This window comes from Ranitomeya variabilis, chromosome 6 (assembly GCF_051348905.1).
Source record: "Ranitomeya variabilis isolate aRanVar5 chromosome 6, aRanVar5.hap1, whole genome shotgun sequence".
NCBI lineage: Eukaryota > Metazoa > Chordata > Amphibia > Anura > Dendrobatidae > Ranitomeya > Ranitomeya variabilis.
Genome location: NC_135237.1, coordinates 38,905,561 through 38,925,306, shown reverse-complemented (window position 1 = coordinate 38,925,306; position 19,746 = coordinate 38,905,561). Strand labels below are relative to the sequence as shown.

General features: G+C 41.8%; 1 protein-coding gene across 5 annotated transcripts in view; it reads right to left on the bottom strand.

Annotated features, from left to right (window-relative positions):
- Window positions 1-8,255: 8,255 nt before the first annotated feature.
- Window positions 8,256-19,746, bottom strand: part of RUNDC3B (RUN domain containing 3B) — a 198,573-nt gene continuing 187,082 nt past the window's right edge. For all 5 annotated transcript variants that reach the window (XM_077268261.1, XM_077268262.1, XM_077268259.1 and 2 more), the window contains 2 exons: window positions 9,903-10,021; window positions 8,256-8,884 (listed from right to left, as the gene is read on the bottom strand). In XM_077268261.1, coding sequence (XP_077124376.1) covers window positions 8,739-8,884; window positions 9,903-10,021 — 265 coding nt within the window. In that variant the 3' untranslated portion in view covers window positions 8,256-8,738. The remainder of the gene's footprint in view (window positions 8,885-9,902; window positions 10,022-19,746) is intronic.

The window sequence follows — 19,746 nt, the reverse complement described above, 5'->3', positions numbered from 1 at the left end:
TTGCCGTTTGAAATCACATTATGAAAACTGCAACCAGAAGGGAAATGAAGATGTTGATAGTGATACAACTAATGTCAATGAACCCCCACAGCTTCTTATGCACCAGGAGCCTAGTACTAGTAAGTCTGGCAATTACAACCTATTTTTTTAACAGACATTTTACTGGGATGGTTAAAATCTATGAAAAGAGAAATTTCTAGCACTAGTAGTTCTGGAGTATAGAATTTAAATTTATGTTAAGGCAATATTTCACAGAAAATTAACGCTAAAGGACATGTGCACCTTTATTTTTTTAAGGTGCACATGTCCTCCCCCCCCCCGCAGCGCTCTTACCTCCGATCCCCGCAGCGCTGAGATCCGTGGCTTCGTTTTGACCGTCCGCCTCCCGTCCTCCGGTTGCGGCCTACTCGCAGTGATCCAGCGGCGTGACGTCAGCGGGCCGCACGCGCCATTGAAATGGATGGAGGCGCGCTCGCGGACGGGCAGAACGAAGCCACGGATCCCCGCAGCGCTGACATCGGAGGTAAGAGAGCTGCGGGGGGAGGACATGTGCACACTGCACCTTAAAAAATAAAGGTGCACATGTCCTTTAAGTAAAAATAAAGTGTGTATACGCTTATTTTTTTTTTATTGTAGGCTGCAATTCACTTTTGAAGTCTGCCAAATTGACCATTTTTTAAAAAAAACATTTTTAAAACTTTTGTGACATAATTTTTTTCAGTTGCTCTGATATTAGTTACCAGTATTACAGCAACTTCACCAGAAAACTTGAGTAGCATAACTTTTGAGACAGCCCTTATAGGACGAGGACCATTACATTGTTCAAAAAGTTTGTTTCAAAATATTTTCGTTATATTTCTTCAAATACGCAGTCGATTTATATTTTTAATTTCTGTGCTTTCAGGGTCAAATATGGCTTGTGCTGCACGTGACAATCAATATCTGGGTACAACTTCAACAAAGCAGCCCAAAAAAAAACTTTGCGTGCAAAGTGTAGAAAAATTCATCTTAAAGACTACGACGAGCCAGAAATAACATTTTGATGAATTAATTGCTAAATTCATATTTGCAACCAATTCTTCTTTCCGACTAGTTGAGCACCCATTGTTTGTACAAATGATCGAAGGAATTAGACCAGGCTACAAACCACCAAGTAGATTTGATATCTCAGGAAAACATTTTCAGGCTGTATACGACATAGAAAGAGCGGCTTGTACAAAATATTTGAAAGACAAGGTTGTTAACATGAGCTTGGATGGTTGGAGCAACATCCACAACGACCCCATAATTTGCACTTGTGTCACAACAGAAGATGGTGAAACTTACCTTACAGACACAATCGACACATCTGGAAATTCACATACTGCTGAATATTTACTTGAAATTGCTAAGAACTCAATTCACCAATGCCAAGAACAGTTTGGATGTAAAGTAAGGAGCTTAGTTACTGATAACGCAAGCAATGTGGCAAAAATGCGAGCGGAACTGGCACATGAGGATGACACAAATGTCATTACATACGGTTGTTCTGCCCATTTGTTGCATCTTTTGGCAAAAGACCTGCATATTTCGGGTGTCAAGGAACATGTTGTAGAAATTGTTAAATATTTCCGCAATAATCATTTTGCACATGCAACCTACAAGGAAATGGGAGGACTGAAGTTGGTTCTACCACAAGATGTTAGATGGAATACCTTGGCTGACTGCTTGGAACTGTTTATTAACAACTGGTCAAAATTACTGTCCATTTGCGAAACACATCGGGATAAAATTGATGCTAATATACGAAGCAAAGTATTAAATCTTGGTGTGAAGAGAAATGCCGAGGACCTTTTGGAAAGGTTAAAGCCAATATCGATTGCGTTGGATAAAGTGCAGAAAGATACTGCAACCATAGCTGATGCCACAGAAGTTTGGAAAGATTTAGAAGGTTCTCTAGATCGCTTGAACCTCTCAAACAATGTAAAGGTTGCAATACAGCACCGCAAGGACCAAGCATTAAAAGAAGAACACTATTTAGCCAATATCTTGCATCCCATCTACAGAGGGAAAAAATTATCTGAGGCGGAAATCAACTCTGCAATGGAGTGGCTCGCCAATACTAACCATGACATTGTGGCAACTGTGCTGAAATTGAAGTGTGAATCTGCACCATTTCAAAAATACATGTTTGCAGATAACGTCGTTAATGAACTAAAACCACTGGACTGGTGGAAGTCGCAATCACTTGTTCTTCCAGCAAAGATAATAAATCTAGCTACTCAGCTACTGACTGCATCGGCTTCATCCGCAGGAGTAGAGAGATTGTTTTCTTCATTTGGTTTTGTGCACACAACAGTCCGAAACCGCTAAGGGTACTGTCACACAGTGCAATTTTGATCGCTACGACGGCACGATTTGTGACGTTGCAGCGTCGTATAATTATCGCTCCAGCGTCGTAGACTGCGGTCACACGTTGCAATACACTGCGCTGGAGCGATAATTTCATGACGTATTTGCGATGTAGAAGCCGTTGGTTACTGTGCGCACATCGTATACAACCTGTGTCACACGATGCAATCATGCCGCCACAGCGGGACACTAGACGACGAAAGAAAGTTTCGAATGATCTGCTACGACGTACGATTCTCAGCGGGGATCCGGATCGCAGGAGCGTGTCAGACACAACGATATCGTAACGACATCGCTAGAACGTCACGAATCGTGCCGTTGTAGCGATCAAAATTGCACTGTGTGACGGTACCCTTAGGAACTGCTAAAGCAGGACAACTGGTTTTCCTATTAAAAGTCCTAAATAAACAGTAGGCTTAAAGGACTGATGTATTCACTGAAGATGTTTGCTTACTTCAAACGTTAGAGATAGGCTATTGTTAAAAAGTACTTACTCTCTGTAGTTCAATTCTGAGTGTTTAATAGTGCAAATAAAAATTATTAGGTTTCATAATCAACTGTTTTAATATTTTTATTTGTGTAAAACAATTAGATTTGCAAAAAGAAAGTTTTGCTTGTGTACAACTTGATTAAAAAATCTGATTTAAATCAAATGATTTAAATCAAAAAAATCTGATTTAAATCAAAAAAATCTGATTTTTTGGATTTTTTAAAAAAAATCAAGATTTTTATCCAGCCTGGTTTCCACGCATAGTGGAGACGGGATTTCATAAAATCCCCTCCATGCTGGAACATCTGGACGCTGCGTGTTTGACGCTGCAGCTCTGCGCAGCGTCAAACACGCAGCGTTTACTGACCGTGGACACTCACCCTTAGAGGTTATAATAAACAACCCGTCCAACTTTTTGAGAGGCGGACCTGGATCTCTAAGCTGTGTGCACACGATGCGGAATTAGTGCGGATCCGCAGCGGATTTTTCCGCTCAGAAATGCTGCAGTTCCGCACAGTGATTTACAGTACAATGTAAATCAATAGAGAAAAAAAAAAGCTGTGCTAATGGTGTAGAAAAATCCGCATGAAAACCGCTGCAGAACAAAAGAAGTAGCATGCTACTTCTTTTGTGCGGAACGGCAGCATTTCTGACCCCTTCCATAATAGAAATCCGCATCAAAACTGCACAAAATCCGTGGCAAATCCACGCCTGCGGTTTCTGCCAGGAGATGCGGATTTTTTGCGGAATATTCTGCACCACAATCCGCAACGTGTGCACATAGCCTAATGGAGAGCTCGTAGATCCACCTGGGTAATCAGAGCCACCAGATTCTTTACAGCAGTCAATGTGGTTGCAGATATCGCAGTCAGATCTCTCCCACATCCAGTTTATCCCATTTATAGCCTATATTTATTATGTCGTCCTCTGTAAATCAGGTAAAATGTACAAATTCTAAAACTCTGCCTTTTCATCTGTTATATATTGGCACCAGCTCTCTAAGCCCAAGGGAAGAGCAGCCCTCCGGCCATGGTTCCCTAGAGGTCTCCTCCACAGGGGGTTTTCCTCTACCGAGTGGAGGCTGACTCCTCGTGAGTCCATAGTTTTGCTATTTTCGGTGTCATAAATTTAAAGTGACCATTTGACACCCAATTACAATGCTTCATGTATTTATTTTGTGTGTTTTTCTCTGATTCATTTTGTTTGGGAGTCTGGGGTCCATCACTTATCACAAAGTTATATGGCTGGACATCAGCCTCATCTATTGGGTGAGTACATTTTGCCCCTGATCTGGTGATGATGATGGGGAAGAGGAGACGAGAATTACAGCACATCTCCTGGTCGTGTGCTCTCATCATTGGAAGCAGATTGGTCTGTTAGTCCTGCAACTTCTGTTGACTTCGAAGGAGAGGACTGCATGCAAGATGGTCTGTGGGAACAGAGGCTACACAGAATATGCTTTATCCTGATAGATGAGGGCAGGGTCAACTTTAATTTATCCTTGGATCTGCTGTCTTCCAGTCATGCCCTGAGAAATTAGTCGCCGCTCACAAGACAGAGCAGCGGCTGTCAGCATAATTCACACTGCAGGTGTTTTTTGTTAATTATTCTAATTTACTGAGATAATGACTTTTGAGTTTTCATTGGCTGTAAGCCATAATCAACTTGAACAGAAATAAACACGTGAAATAGATCACTCTGTTTGTAATGACTGTATATAATGAGATTCACTTTTTGTATTGAAGAACTGAAATAATTACCGTAACTTTTTGATGATATTCTAATTTTGTGAGAAGCACCTGTATCTCTGCCCTTCACTGGTCTATGAAGCCAGAACTGTCAATCAAAGAAGAGGGAGTGGAAGGTATATTTAAATGATTGGCCCCTCCATGATGCACCAAGCGGTGGGATCGAGCTTATCATTTTGTCTGTCATCCTGTGCTAACAGAATCCCTTTAACCCCTTTCTGACGTTGGACTCACTTCTGCTTGTTGCGGGCCTTGGCGCTGAGCCCACAACTTTCCGTGCACATGACAGCTGATCTAAACGGCTGACAAGTGCCCGCAACAGCCGCAGGTGGAATCACGATCCACCTGTGGCTGTTAACTAGTTAAATGCCGCTGTCAATCTGACAGCGGCATTCAACTCTCGCTTACCCGAAGTGTGTTGCTAATCCCGCCCATCGGTGACTCCATCACATGATCGCAGGTCACCGATGGGTCAGCATGACAACTAGAGGTCTGCAGTAAACCTCTATGGTTGTCATTGTCAGATAAATAAAATAAAGGTAATGGAACAGAAAAAAATGTGTATGATGGCACCATACAAGATGAATTTTTTGATATGTGGATAAGGTTCCAGGAGGGATAAATAATGCAACAACTGCTTACTAAAGTCACTGGCGCCATCGCTAGATGATGTTCTATGAGTCCACTATATTTAACATGTGATGGAAATTTCAGGTTCCTTGGGTGGGTGCTTTTTTTAAAGGCATCAAGGGGAAAAAAAAAATCCACACGTCATGTGTAACATGGAAGCGTCCTTGGTTGCTAAATCCTCTTTATCTGATCACTACACAGTGCAAAATATAAAGACGCACGCGCAATGGAGAGGCATTAATTATAGCTACCTCTTATGTGTCACACGCCCATTAGTTAGAAAGTAAGACTTTTGGATCATTCAGCTATATGAAGGGATATTTTTTACTTTGGTTTTGTAATTAAAAATATTTTTAAACTTTAATGATTTTACATATTTGGGGCCAAATTTTAAGTGTATTTAAATGACATGTTTTGTATTAAAGGCTACTTTCCTGTATTTTGTTGTTTGATTAATTCTGTTGAAAGTTACTCCAGTCTGGTGGTGTTGTAAACTCACTTGTCCCCCCGCTCTATTGCTGAAGGTATCTGTCAGATGTTGTTGCTTCCTTTCCGTTCTTGCCAGTAATCTGGGGCTATCAGTTGGTCTGGCTGACCAGCAAATGAAAATATCCTGTCAGTGTAATAATCAGAAAAGGGGTTCGGCAGCCAGTCCCTGTTTTGTTTTCAATAGAACCCTTGTTTTTTTTTTCAACTGAATTTCTGTATTCTGACCCAGCTATGTTCCTCTTTAGTCTGATAAATTCTGATAAATTCTGTTTTTTTGCCCTTTTTACAGCCGATTGACCTTCTTAGATCTGACCGAACTTCACCAGACTGTGTTTTGAATCCAATTTTGTCCTTTCCCCTATCTTAGATACTGATGTAATGACTTGTTGTTATCCCTTAGCTTGCTCCACCAGTCAGCAGCTACTCCACAGGACCTTTCAACCGGGGGGTGGGGGGGGGCTTTACAGACTACGTATTTGGATCAGATTTTGTCCTTGTCCCCATCTTAGATATTGACCTGGTGACTTATTTCTTAGCTCGCTTCACCAGTCAGCATCTAGTCCACAGAATGCAACCAAGGGGGCCCTGTAGCTCATGCCACCAGTCAGCAGCTACTCTACAGGACCCTTCAACCACGGGAACTTCACAAGACTATGTCTTTGGATCCAATTTTGTCCTTGTTTCTATCTTAGATACTGACCAGGCGACTTGTTATCCCTTAGCTTGCTCCACCAGTCAGCAGCTGCTCTACCAGTCAGCAGCTACTCCACAGGACGCAACCAAGGGGGCCTTGCAGCGGAGACCAGCCCCCTGTAGAGAAGGCCAGTTTCCCTGTATAGTGTGAAAGGATGAAAACTAGTGATGAGCGAGTATACTCATTGCTTGGGTGGTCTCCGAGTATTTATAGAACAAAAAAGAAAATTAAATCACACTAATGCATATAAGGATAATACTAAAAAATAAAAAATAATAATATGAAGTGTGGTTTAATGGACAGTGGAGACCACTAGATAGCAAGAGACAGCACCAACCCAGGAGACGGAAACCAAGGGAGAAGAGAATTACAACCAAGGAGTTCATATAAGTATATCTTTATTAAGGCAATAGCAAAACAATATGCAAAAAAATTTATTCAAAAGATAATAATGATATTAAAAAAAAATTTTTATACACCAATTATATAAAAAATGTGCAACATGAGATAACAATAAAGGTACAAATAATCAATAAAAGAGTAAATAAATAACTCTATATCTATCATATGACCGGAATAAATATAAACAAAGAAATGATCTCAAGGCCGTTTAAAAGTGAAAAAAATATATATAAAAAATATATATAAAAAATGTGAAGAGGCACTGTATATATAAAAAAATTTAGGTAAAAAGAGTGGAACACTGTGGAAAGCAAGATGTCAACTTCAAAGGAATAAAGTGCATAAGTGCCGCAGCAACAATTGAAGGAAGGGGCAAGTTTGTGTAAATACACAAACGTCCCAAAGGTGCATAAAATAAGCAACAAAGCTGTGAGTATTATCACACAGTAAACAAATTGTGACACAGTAAACAGATTGTGATAAAAGAAGTCTTATAAAAAAATCATCATTGTGCCAAAAAATGAATGTAGCCCCAATAATATAGCGTGAATAGAGTACTGCTATAATACAGCTGAACCGGAGATCAGACAAAGAAAATAAAATATATAAATCCGGACATAGGAAGTACCTTGTAACTTTGATATCAACGTGCACACGCGCCCCGACGCGCGTTTCGGTATTAATTCCTTCGTCAGGGGGAATATATTTTTTTCACTTTTAAACGGCCTTGAGATCATTTCTTTGTTTATATTTATTCCGGTCATATGATAGATATAGAGTTATTTATTTACTCTTTTATTGATTATTTGTACCTTTATTGTTATCTCATGTTGCACATTTTTTATATAATTGGTGTATAAAAAATTTTTTTTAATATCATTATTATCTTTTGAATACATTTTTTTGCATATTGTTTTGCTATTGCCTTAATAAAGATATACTTATATGAACTCCTTGGTTGTAATTCTCTTCTCCCTTGGTTTCTGTCTCCTGGGTTGGTGCTGTCTCCGAGTATTTATGACTGCTCAGAGATTGTTTTCCTTGCCACAGCTGCATGATTTGCGGCTACTAGACAGCTTGTTTACATGTGGGAATTCCCTAGCAATCAGGCAACCCCCACATGTACTCAGGCTGGCTAGCAGCCATAAATCATCCAGCTGCGGCAATGAAAACTAAATCTCCGAGCAGTCATAAATACTTGGAGACCACCAGAGCGTGCTCTGGAAAACTCGAGCAACGAGTACACTCTCTCATCACTAATGAAACCCTGGACTCTGAAAAGCATAAGTCTGCTTGCAGAAGCTTTCTTGACTTGATGAGTTTATCACATGCATTTTGGTAATTTCTCTATGGTATCTGGACCAAACCATACATGTTGACAGTCTGAATAATCAACTGTGAAATATTTGCGGTTAACCCATGTTTTATACTTTTTAATGGAAGTTTTAACCTTGCACATACAAAAATAGAAAAAAAGGCCCATGTGTTCAGCTGTGTAGACCCGCAGATGGCACAAAAAGGAGGAAAAGCGTACAACCGGAAATAAAATAACGCAAGGACAAGCAGATGGCACCACATCACCATGTGAAACAATCATTGGTTTAGTGTACACGCGTTCAGTCCAGTGCTAAGCTGCATACTTAGATGGAATGGCAAATACTGGCTACATACGTGGGCATTAATCAAAAGCAGACTGCGGCACTATGACTAGCTGTGCCATGTTATACCATCTCAATGCGCAGTAAAAAATTCTGGAGCAATGTATTCTGGACGGAAAATTGGTTTACGACGTTGTGCCTTCTTCTGCAGTCGTCAAGATATGGATTATAGTCTGCATATGAAAAAAAAAAAAGAAGAGAAAAAGCTTGTCCTTTCCTGTACACATTACTTCGGTTCATGATGGGGTCAGGCCCGGGCTTGTCATCTCTGTGGTGGGACTGGCAAGACATTCGCTGGATTTGAGGCTTGTGAGCGACTTGTAGCTTGCAACAGAGGTGAGTGATCCACAGAGGCCAAGTAATGAAGGCGTTTCTTCTTTACCTGGCCAAACACAAAGCCGATATAAGTTAAACATGCTCTAACCAGAAAAGCTCATGTTGAAAATTTAGTATTGCGCATCAAAGAATTTTGAAGAGTATGTCCACATATGTAAACAATATTTTCCACTTCTCAAAAAAATCTTCATGGAGAATTTACAATTGCTCCTATCTAGATCTAAGTTTCTGCAGTCATAATACATATCTACCAACATCTTAGTTGGAAAAATAAGGGTGTTTAAGTCTAGACCAGTGCTCCCCAACTCCGGTCCGTGAGCCATCAACAGGTCATGTTTTCAGGATTACCTTAGTATTTATTGCACAGTTGATGGAATTCTTGCCTATTCAGGTGATGCAATTATCACCTGGCCCATACTAAGGAAATCCTGAAAACATGACCTGTTGGTGGCTCTTGAGGACCGGAGATGGGGAACACTGGTCCAGACCAACCCAGGATCAGACAAAACTCTGGCCACTTGGGTTTACTTAAACCTCACCCAGTTTTAGTTCCCGGTTTGGCTTCCACCCATTTTTGAACCATAATTTGCCAAAATGTTATGCTATTTGCCATTTATTAGTCCCCCTATTTCTTACAAATGTAAATTCAAGAGGCTGCAGGAAATAGGGGGACTATTAAAATAATAAAAAGACTTCAGGATCAGACTACACAAGGTAGTCTGTTCCTACGGAGACACATAGGCCTGCACAGGAGCTGCATACACGGAATAATAGAACATTTGCAATCAAGTACACATTATAGCAATTAGAAAAAAAAAATGCTCCAAAAAGCGACTTCTCAGAGGTTGAAAGCTAGTTGTGACTGAGTAAAATACTGGGTCGTGCAAAGGTTTAGATAATTTTTTTTTTTTTTATGTTTTTTCAATTTGTTTTGATTTTTTATGTTTTTTCAATTTGTTTAGATTTTTTTAAAGTTCTTATATCACATACAGGGTGTTATTCCTTCTTAGGAAGACTTAAAAAAAACAAAAACCACAATATCACAAAATTGAGAAAATATTCACCTCCACTTAGGCGGGAGCAGTCATGTTTTCCATTTCCATCCTGTGAATGCCCAGGGTCAAATGAAATCTGAGATAGGCTGGCATCAGCAGATAAGTGCCCAAAACGATGATACGCTTTACTGAAAAATAAGAATGTACCAAGAGGTTTACTGCAAGGCCGTTTCTATGCCTATTTCATGGAGTCTACAAGAGTATTTCCCCCTGTTATATGCAGCGCCAGCTCGCGGTGTTACTTAATGGGAGATTCGCTCACTCAGCTGGAAATCGGGAAGATCTCGGAAGATCGACCCAGAATATCCAGGAGAGTAGGTATGGGTCACCACCCAGATTGTGACAGACAAAAGCATTTCTTCTAAGTCAATAGGCATAAGGATAAAGTAGGAAGCAGACACCTTTGCAATTACTCTTCTTAGTCTGGAGAGCAAGATACACTTGATAATCTTGCCTTTTCATTTCATGTTCTTGCATAAAAGTACAAATTTCCTGGACTCAAGAGTCCCAATAATTTCTAATCACATTTAATATATTCCTTCTCACATATTTTCCTCATGCTCTGCCTTATGATATCAGATAATGTCAAAATATTACTGCTAGACCAGTATGACAAGATCTACACATACTCAGGAGGTAATAGGGGTTCATGAACAAGTCTGCAAAGCTCGACACTGCCGACATAGGACGTCTTTTACTGCTTCTCTTTGGCATTGAGGTTTTGGTAATTAAAGTACATAGAAAAAAAAACCATGAGCAAGTTTTAGACCCATGGAATGTACGTTTGTAGCTAAGTTTAGTTAAAGAGCGAAACAATGAGGATTGCAACAGGTCCTCTAAAAGTACAGAGTCCATGACACCTCCCTAATGCTCGGGCATCCTAAATAGTAGGAATTATGTGGCAGTAAGTGTAGAGTTTCCCTGCAGTGTCGCCACAGGAGAGATTATGCATTTTTCGGTATCAATTGAATTTAACGGGTGCCAAATAATGCAGGGGAGGGCAATTAATTTTCCCGAGGGACCATGAGAGACTGTGACTGTTGTGGAGGGCCGAACCAACAGACTGAAATTAATTATTATTATTAATATTTATTATTATACCGCCATTTATTCCATGGCGCTTTACATGTGATTCTGCTCAATATTAATATTACAATATATAATAATTAATATGTTATCACTTAATATTGATCAGAATTAAAGGGAACCTGTCACCCCCAAAATCGCTGGTGAGGTAAGCTCACCGGCATCAGGGGCTTATCTACAGCATTCTGTAATGCTGTAAAGCCGCCGATGTTACCTGAAAGAGGAGAAAAAGATGTTAGATTATACTCACCCAGGGGCGGTCCCGCTGCGGTCCGGTCGGATGGGTGTCTCCGGTCCGCTCCGGCGCCTCCCATCTTCGTTCCGTGACGTCCTCTTTGGGTCTTTACGCCGCAGCTCCGGCGCAGGCATACTTTGTCTGCCCTGTTGAGGGCAGAGCAAAGTACTGCAGTGCGCAGGCGCTGGGCCTCTCTGACCTTTCCGGCGCCTGCGCACTGCATTACTTTGCTCTGCCCTCAACAGGGCAGACAAAGTACGCCTGCGCCGGAGCCGCGGCGTAATTACCCGAAAAGGACGTCATGGAACGAAGATGGGAGGCGCCGGGGCGGACCGGAGACACCCATCCGATCGGGCCGCAGCGGGACCGCCCCGGGTGAATATAATCTAACGTCTTTTTCTCCTCTTTCAGGTAACATTGGGGGCTTATCTACAGCATTACAGAATGCTGTATATAAGCCCCTGATGCCGGTGAGCTTACCTCACCAGCGATTTTGGGGGTGACAGGTTCCCTTTAAGTATGCTGACATCCTGCTATATACCATACAAATCCTCACATAGCCTCCCCATGATCAGCCTGAGATCCACATAGCCTCCCCATGGTAACTATGGGACCAACATAGCCTCCCCATGATCTGCATGAGACCCCACATAGCCTTCCCTTGTCCAGCCTGAGAGCCCCATACAGCCTCCCCATGTCCAGCATGAGAGCCCCATACAGCCTCCACTTGTCCAGCATGACAACCCCATACAGCCTCCCCTTGTCCCGCATGAAGCCCCCATAGTTTCCTCTCATCCAGCATGAGAACCTCATAGCCTCCTCTCATCCAGCATGAGAACCCCATAGCCTCCTCTCATCCAGCATGAGAACCCCATAGCCTCCTCTCATCAAGAATGAGAATCCCATAGCCTCATCATGTCTAGTATAAGAACCCCACAGCCTCCCCATGTCCAGCATGAGAACCCATAGCCTCCTCTCATCAAGCATGAGAACCCATAGCCTCCCCATGTCCAGTATAAGAACCCCATAGCCTCCCCATGTCCAGCATGAGAACCCATAGCCTCCTCTCGTCGAGCATGAGAACCCATAGCCTCCCCATGTCCAGTATAAGAACCCCATAGCCTCCCCATGTCCAGCATGAGAACCCCATAGCCTCCTCTCGTCGAGCAGGAGACCCCATAGCCTCCCCATGTCCAGTATAAGAACCCCATAGCCTCCCCATGTCCAGCATGAGAACCCCATAACCTCCCCATGTCCAGCCAAACATCCCATATACATGAAAAAAAACCACACCACATACTCACCTCTTTCTTGTTCCCCCGGCGGTCTGAAAAGTGCCTCTGCTCTCTCCAAAGCACTGACTCTCTGCAGTGCACAGCTGACGCGATGGTGGAAGAAGGGTACAGCGTCCCCTCCAACACCAATGCATTTACCGCTGCCTGAATCCCCAGGATGCAGATAGGGGTGACCATAGGCGGTGTCGAACAGGCTGGGGTAGGGCAAGGTGCGGCCTGTAGGCCACCAATTTCAGCCCCTCGGCTATCTCAGTCCGTGGGTCAGATGTGGCCTGCATGCTGCACTTTGCCCACTTCCGAAATAAAGTATTGTTTGAACAGATCGGGTCTTCCAGTGAGAGAGGAACTCTTTGTACACGCTCTCGACTAGGTAGGTTTCGAGGACACGATGAGCAGCTTTCCACTAAACAGTTCTAGGAGGATGTTGGAAAATATATTTTTTTCCTAAGCCAGGTTTACCCTTTAATAATATAGGTTATGGTTTTGTAGACAGTTCTAAGGCATTCTCCAGCCTTAGCCTACAAGTCTGCATCGCTGTGTGGCTTCAGACTTGTGAATCCTCACTAGGGATCACTGGGATCGGGATCAGGGGACCAGTGACCGCAAGTATGTGATTTGCATACACGTCGGTACATATCCACTAGACGTGCCCTGCCTCGTTCCACGCAAGTGTACTGAGTAAGGCCAGACATGTCTAATCAGAATGTGATATATGCAAATCGCCGGCCCCTGCACCGGCCATTCCTCACAGCTTACAGAAGAGGAGAGCAGCCCAATGTCAGCACTGGCCCCTGTGCCATTTGCGAGAATTGTCAGATGGACAGTCCGGCTATGGCTGTGACCATCACCTATGGATCCTGTGTTATCTATATACAGTAACTCCAATACATGATGATCCTGACTGTCAGGATGATAATGAGAAGATTTTGGAGAAGTAATATCTATTAACTGAAAAGTGTCAGTCTATTGTAATGATGTAGAATATTAAAAATACAAAGATTATAAAATAAAAAATAAACAAAATTAAAATCACATGAATTATTAAAAAAAAACGTGTTGGCATAAAAACTAGCTTTAAACAATGTTATTTCCTGCTGAAACATTTGTATAAAGCCTATTGACAAGAGCGGAGCGGTTTCTAGAAGAATCCCTTTAAACTAATAAAATCTTTCCAGTTTGCTACTCTGGAAAAACACTCAAAAAAGTTTACCCAAAAGTCATTATTATAATTGGTGCTATTACTATATTCCAGCTATGTGTATGCATTCTGCAGATGAGATTCTTTCAGCAAAATGTAACATTTTCACTAATGAATTAGCTGATATTTAACGCCTGTTGAAATGCCATAAGACAGTATGTGTTCCGCTCTCTCTTCCACACTTAACCTTTTCTCTGCTTTTCTTGAAGAGCGGGGAAAAAAAAATATCCTAATATTCTCATCGGTAAAAAAAAAAAGATGAACTAACGTCATATTTTCTTATCCTTTGGATTGTAAGGTTATATGGACATTCGGCGTGTCTGTTTCATTCCAGGAAAAGGTGCACAGAATAAATGATCCATTGCACTAAAGCAAACGGAAGCAGCGAGTCCCCGCTGGTTATTTTGTGGTCTGTCTGGGTTACAATTAAGTAAACCAAAAAATGAGCCAGGGCATATGTTGGAATAAGTGCAATGAATAAGGTCCGCAATCGCACTGTGGCCATTTAACAAACATAATAATCTAAGATAAAAACAAAATGAGCAAACACGCTGTAGTAAATAAATAAATAGTAATAGTACATGTAAATAATATAAGGTCCTTCGTTCCCATTGTTTTGATAAAAAAAAAAACACGTAAAAGCCATTCCACCACGACAAGGTGTACCTAGTGATGAGCGAGTATGCTCATCCGAGTTATACAGCCGTCTGACTCTTCTCTTAGTGTGAATGATAAGTTAGGAGAAGAAGAAGAAGTGGGTCATAGTGGAGAAAGAAGTCTATTTCTCTAATAAGATATACAGTATAATAAAGTTCTTCTATTTGCTTGTACTATTGATTTATATAAAGTTGTTTTTTTTTTAAATGTTAGACACAAAGTGGGTGAGAGTGGGGGGATGCAACTGCAGTTTCTTCCACACTGTTTACTGCATAAGAGAAAAAGGAGAGGAGAAAAACACTGACTTTGCTCAATGCAGATAGGACTTCACACCGGGAAGATGCCACCTATGCACCATGGATAGTGAGGGAGGACCATTCAGGGAAGGGAATAGACCCCTGCAGATTACACATCACATTTCTGCCTGCACTACATCCAAAACACCCACAAGTGGACTGAATCATATACATCCCAACAAGAAGCGAAAAATATGACTCAAACAAGAATGCTTCAATAGAATGGATTTTAAAACAAATGAATTTTATTATTGCAATAAATCTAAAAAACCACTAGGGTTTATAAAAGCAAACATGTGCAGCGCCCCAGAGTCCTGGTTACTGCAGTAATATTATTCCTCCACCAGGGGGAGTGATATTACGTCTGGAGGCAATAAAGGAGATCTTCTGTCCAGGTATCACAACCACATACAACACACTTCACACTCCAGTCCACCAGGGGGAGCAAAGGTTCTATCTACTAGTCCACTCCTCACAGTTAGGTAAAACTGGTGGGCTGGTTAGGAAGTCAGAGAGAAGCTGACTGGGCTTGGCACAGACAGTAAGAGCTCGACGGAGTTTGGCAGAAGCTGGCTGGAGTGGGTTCTAGCCAGATCCAGACTGCGGTCTGAGGAGGACGAGGGTCCACAGAGCTGCGCCTGCCCCACGTGCGGCAGCATCCTAAGAAAGAGACATTGAAAGGAAGTGTATTGCAGTGAGTGAGAAACGAAGGCATAGCAACAAGTGGATACCAGAGCGGATAGTAGATGAGAGGAGCTGCATCCTTCTGGTGCGCGTTCCGGTAGCCAGAATCCCGAGGGAGTAACGTGCTCTACGCCATTGCTTCAGAGACTGGCAAGACAGTCAATTCCAAGTTGGCTGCCCGACCTTAATACCTAAGAAGACAGGTGGCAACTTGTGGGGGTCGGGGCGTCTCTAGGGTCCCTATAAACAAGCCTCAGGCCATCAGTCATACGGGTTTTGTTCTATCCGACCACGGGGAACAGAGAGAAGAGTAATAACAGTGAGGACCTCATTAGAGCTTAAGCAAGTGAGGACCTACTGTGTTACTGTGCGCATAGGAAGGCTATTGCATTCCACCTGGACAAGGAGACTCTGGATTTGCCTTCAGACCGGCCGGACTCTGCCTACCCTGTGATCCGGTGCCCTGGACTGAGGACGCTGAAGACTTCAGTAAAAGGTAAAGAGACTGCAACCTTGTGTCCTTGTTATTCTCTGCGCCTCTCACCATCCACTATCTACACACCGGGAAGCCCTGGGGACACACTTCACCTGTGGGAAGGTATACCATCTGGCTGCCATAACATCACCCCAGCGGACCCCTAAGCAGCGTCGGTCACCCTGACCGAATACCACAGGTGGCGTCACGAACATCATATAAACTTTTCCTTTTATTGGACACCCCTCAAAGGGCCACGGACCGGGTCAGGCCACAGTGACATCCCTACCGAACCGAAGGACCCGGTGCCGAGTACCCTATTGCCCTTGCGTGGGGGTGCTCCAAATGAAAAGACTAATGGGGAATGGAAACCAAAATACAGGAAAAAGGGGTGGGTATGGCGTAAAGTGGCATAGCATAAAGTATATACAGGAGAACAAAGGGGAGGATACAAAGGTTTCATGATATAAAGTGCAAGTGCACTACATCCAACACAAATTTACATCAGTCTAAGAGCTCATACTCACTTGCGAGCAAAACGGACGAGTGCAATCCGATAAAAAAAATCTCATGACATCTCATTTGCGATTTTTTTCTCAGACGAAATTGGACTGAGAAGAAAAATCGCAGCACGCTGCGAGTCTTGCCAATGCAAGTAAATAGGTGAGAGAGAAAAAAACGCACGGAATACGGACCATCCATTTTCTGTCCGTTTTTTTACAGATACCTTACCATTCTGTGGCATAGAACACTGTAAACGGTCCTGTAAATGATTGTAAAAGAAATAGTTGTAGAGAAAAAAAAACGCATTGCATACGGATGTAAAACGGATGGTGCGAGTAAAAATCGCATTGAACTCTTGCATAGTTTGCATCCAATTTTTTCGGTCCAGATTACAGACCGTTTTTTTTCTAGCAAGTGGGTATGAGGCCTAAGAGGAATTCTTTATTACACTCCATTTTTATTTTTCATGTGAGAGATCGTTATACTGCGTGGCACAACAGTAACATCGTCCATCTGCCTGGATCACAGCGGGCACGATGCCCCAATCTCTACCTCTCCCAATAATCTTGAAGCCACAATACATCCCGAATTCTTCTAGTTTAGCAATCCTGGATGTGAGCGTGATGAACCCGCGCACAACAGACGAGGCAGTAATTTACCTTGCCACTGGCAGGAAGCCTATTCTAAAGAAAACGGTCTGACCCGAGGCGTCACGTTGTGCTCTTTCATCAGTGCTTATGCCTATTCATATGGAAATCGCAATGTTCAGTTTGTTCTTTGCAGATTGTGTGACATTCTACTAAAAATTAAAATCTATTAACACCTTGCAGTCTGGCAAATATATAGAGAAGACCTATTCCTGCAAGCAGGCTGTGTGCAAAGAGGGCTGCATTACCTGCGGGCACATGGTAGTGCGCAGTACGTATGTATACATCAGAACCAATCTAATAGGGAATCTTCGCCAACAGATATAGTGAAAATAACTGCACCATCAATTGCTAGCTTCCATACATCATGGTCTCAGATGTGGCACATATGCATAGGGATTATCACCATCAATTAAGAATGTATTAACATATTAGGGATGCACTAGCGATTGTCGAGATTATGGACATATTAGGATTATAGACGCATTAGGGATTATGATTATTGTTATGTTGTAAATCATTAGGAACTATAATAATTATGGACTAGGAATTAAAAGGATTATGGATGAATTAGTGATTATGACTCAATAGCTATAGGCCTTTTTTTCTGAACCAAAAAAATTTTTGTGTTGGTTTTATTTACCGGTATTTTAAGAATAACGCAACATAGAACACATTTTGTTTTTTAGCGTTTTGATGGTGGTTTTAGGGTTAGTGGTATTAATATTTTAATGCAGCCTAATAATGGGTTTATTTTTCGGCATTTCTTTCCCATAGAATTTGTATAAGACCAGACATGTTTTTTGCAACATATCAAAAGGATATGTTGCAAAAAAACAAGGTGACTTTATTCACAGTCCGTGGATCAACAGCTAGTGGATAACATTTCGGCCTGCATGGACCTTCATCAGATAAATGCTGTGGTGGTGAAGTGGAGGATGAGCAGTAAATATTCATAGGGGATGACACTATTCATAGGGGATGTCACTGTACAATGACTGATAACACTTCTATATACAGTAGATAACACAGGATCCACCATTCACAATAGGTCATGTCACAGCTCACCTCCTCCTCCTGAACAATGACTGTTAACACCTTTATATACAGTAGATAACACAGGATCCACCATTCACAATAGATGATGTCACAGCTCACCTCCTCCTCCTCCTGTACAATGTCTGATAACACCTCTATATACAGTAGATAACACAGAATCCACCATTCATAATATGTGATGTCACAGCTCACCTCCTCCTCCTGTACAATGACTGATAACACCTCTATATACAGTAGGTAACACAGAATCCACCATTCATAATATGTGATGTCACAGCTCACTTCCTCCTCCTGTACAATGACTGATAACACGTCTATGTACAGTAGGTAACAAAGGATCTACCATTAACAATAGGGGATGTCAAAGCTCAGAGTAAAAAAAAAATTTTTTTTAAAGAAAGTGATGTTAAAATAATAAAAAAAAAACATCTAAATTTTTTAGAAGATAAATGTTGCAAATAAACCTGGACTTACACAATGGGTACATTTCTGTTGACTTATTCCCTTTAAATGTGTGGATTTCTGGCTTTGTGCTGGAAAGAAAATCGGATACAAAAATAACACAAACACCAACACGAAAAATAGAAACACCAAAAAACTCCAAGTATTAGCCTGACAAAGACAATGGGGCTAATGCTCGTGCGCACCCAAAGCAAATCCACGTCAAACAACGGAGGGTGCCACCATAGGACAGGCAGGAAGATTTACGGATGATCGAAGAGACATGTCGGAGTGTTTGCACATATAAATAGTAGATGATCGTGCATAAAACATACGAAGCTGTATCTGTACGCGATTTTCCTATCTCAGTAATGGGAAATTCTTCACTGAATATAGATTTGATCTCAGAATTGAGAATTTTGATCATAAATGATCAATTCTGGCAGAGAAAGAAGTAGATTTCTCTGATAACATATATTACAAAGTTCCTTATTTTCACGTGTCCTATTGATTTATTAAATAAAAATTAAAATAACTGTTACCCTTTACGTAAACAGATGAAAGTGCTGTAGGTTGCAAAACCCACGGCCGTACTGACGAGCGGAGCTACAGCTGTCACCGTGTGTGGGCAGAAGAGCTGTTTAATAACTACTAATTTAAGCATTTTCCGCCTCCCTCCCTGGAGTAGCACATGTCATTTTACCCATTATGATGTTCTACAAAATCACATCTTTCATTTTCATCCCAGCAAACATCTCAATCCTGACAGCGATGGCTGACGGTCTATTGAGGTTTTTACAAAACGGCAGCAATGGTGACGTTAGCGCCCATCGTGCATTGACCCGTCATAGCCCTGTACCCGATGATAATGGGTTTAATCTTTTAGATACCGTTTAACCCCTTAATGACCGGGCCACATTTTTTTGAAACCTAACCAATGTCACTTTATGTGTTAACAACTCTGAAATTCTTCAACATATCCCACCGATTTTGAGACTGTTTTGTTTGTGACACATAGTTTATGCTAATGGTAAATTTATTTCGATTATTTTCTGCTTTTAATTTTATTTGTTTTGATACCTCTGGCACTGGGTGCCTCGACTGCGTGCAAAGCATCATGAAATCTTAAGGTTACCAACAGATTTTGTGTCACAATGTAGTACCCAGCGTCAGGAAGCAGGGTTTTGCGTCCTAGGTCATGGGTCTTCCAGCAGAACAATGACCCCAAACATACTTCAAATGGATGCAGAAATGGATGGAAACAGAGGGCTGGAGA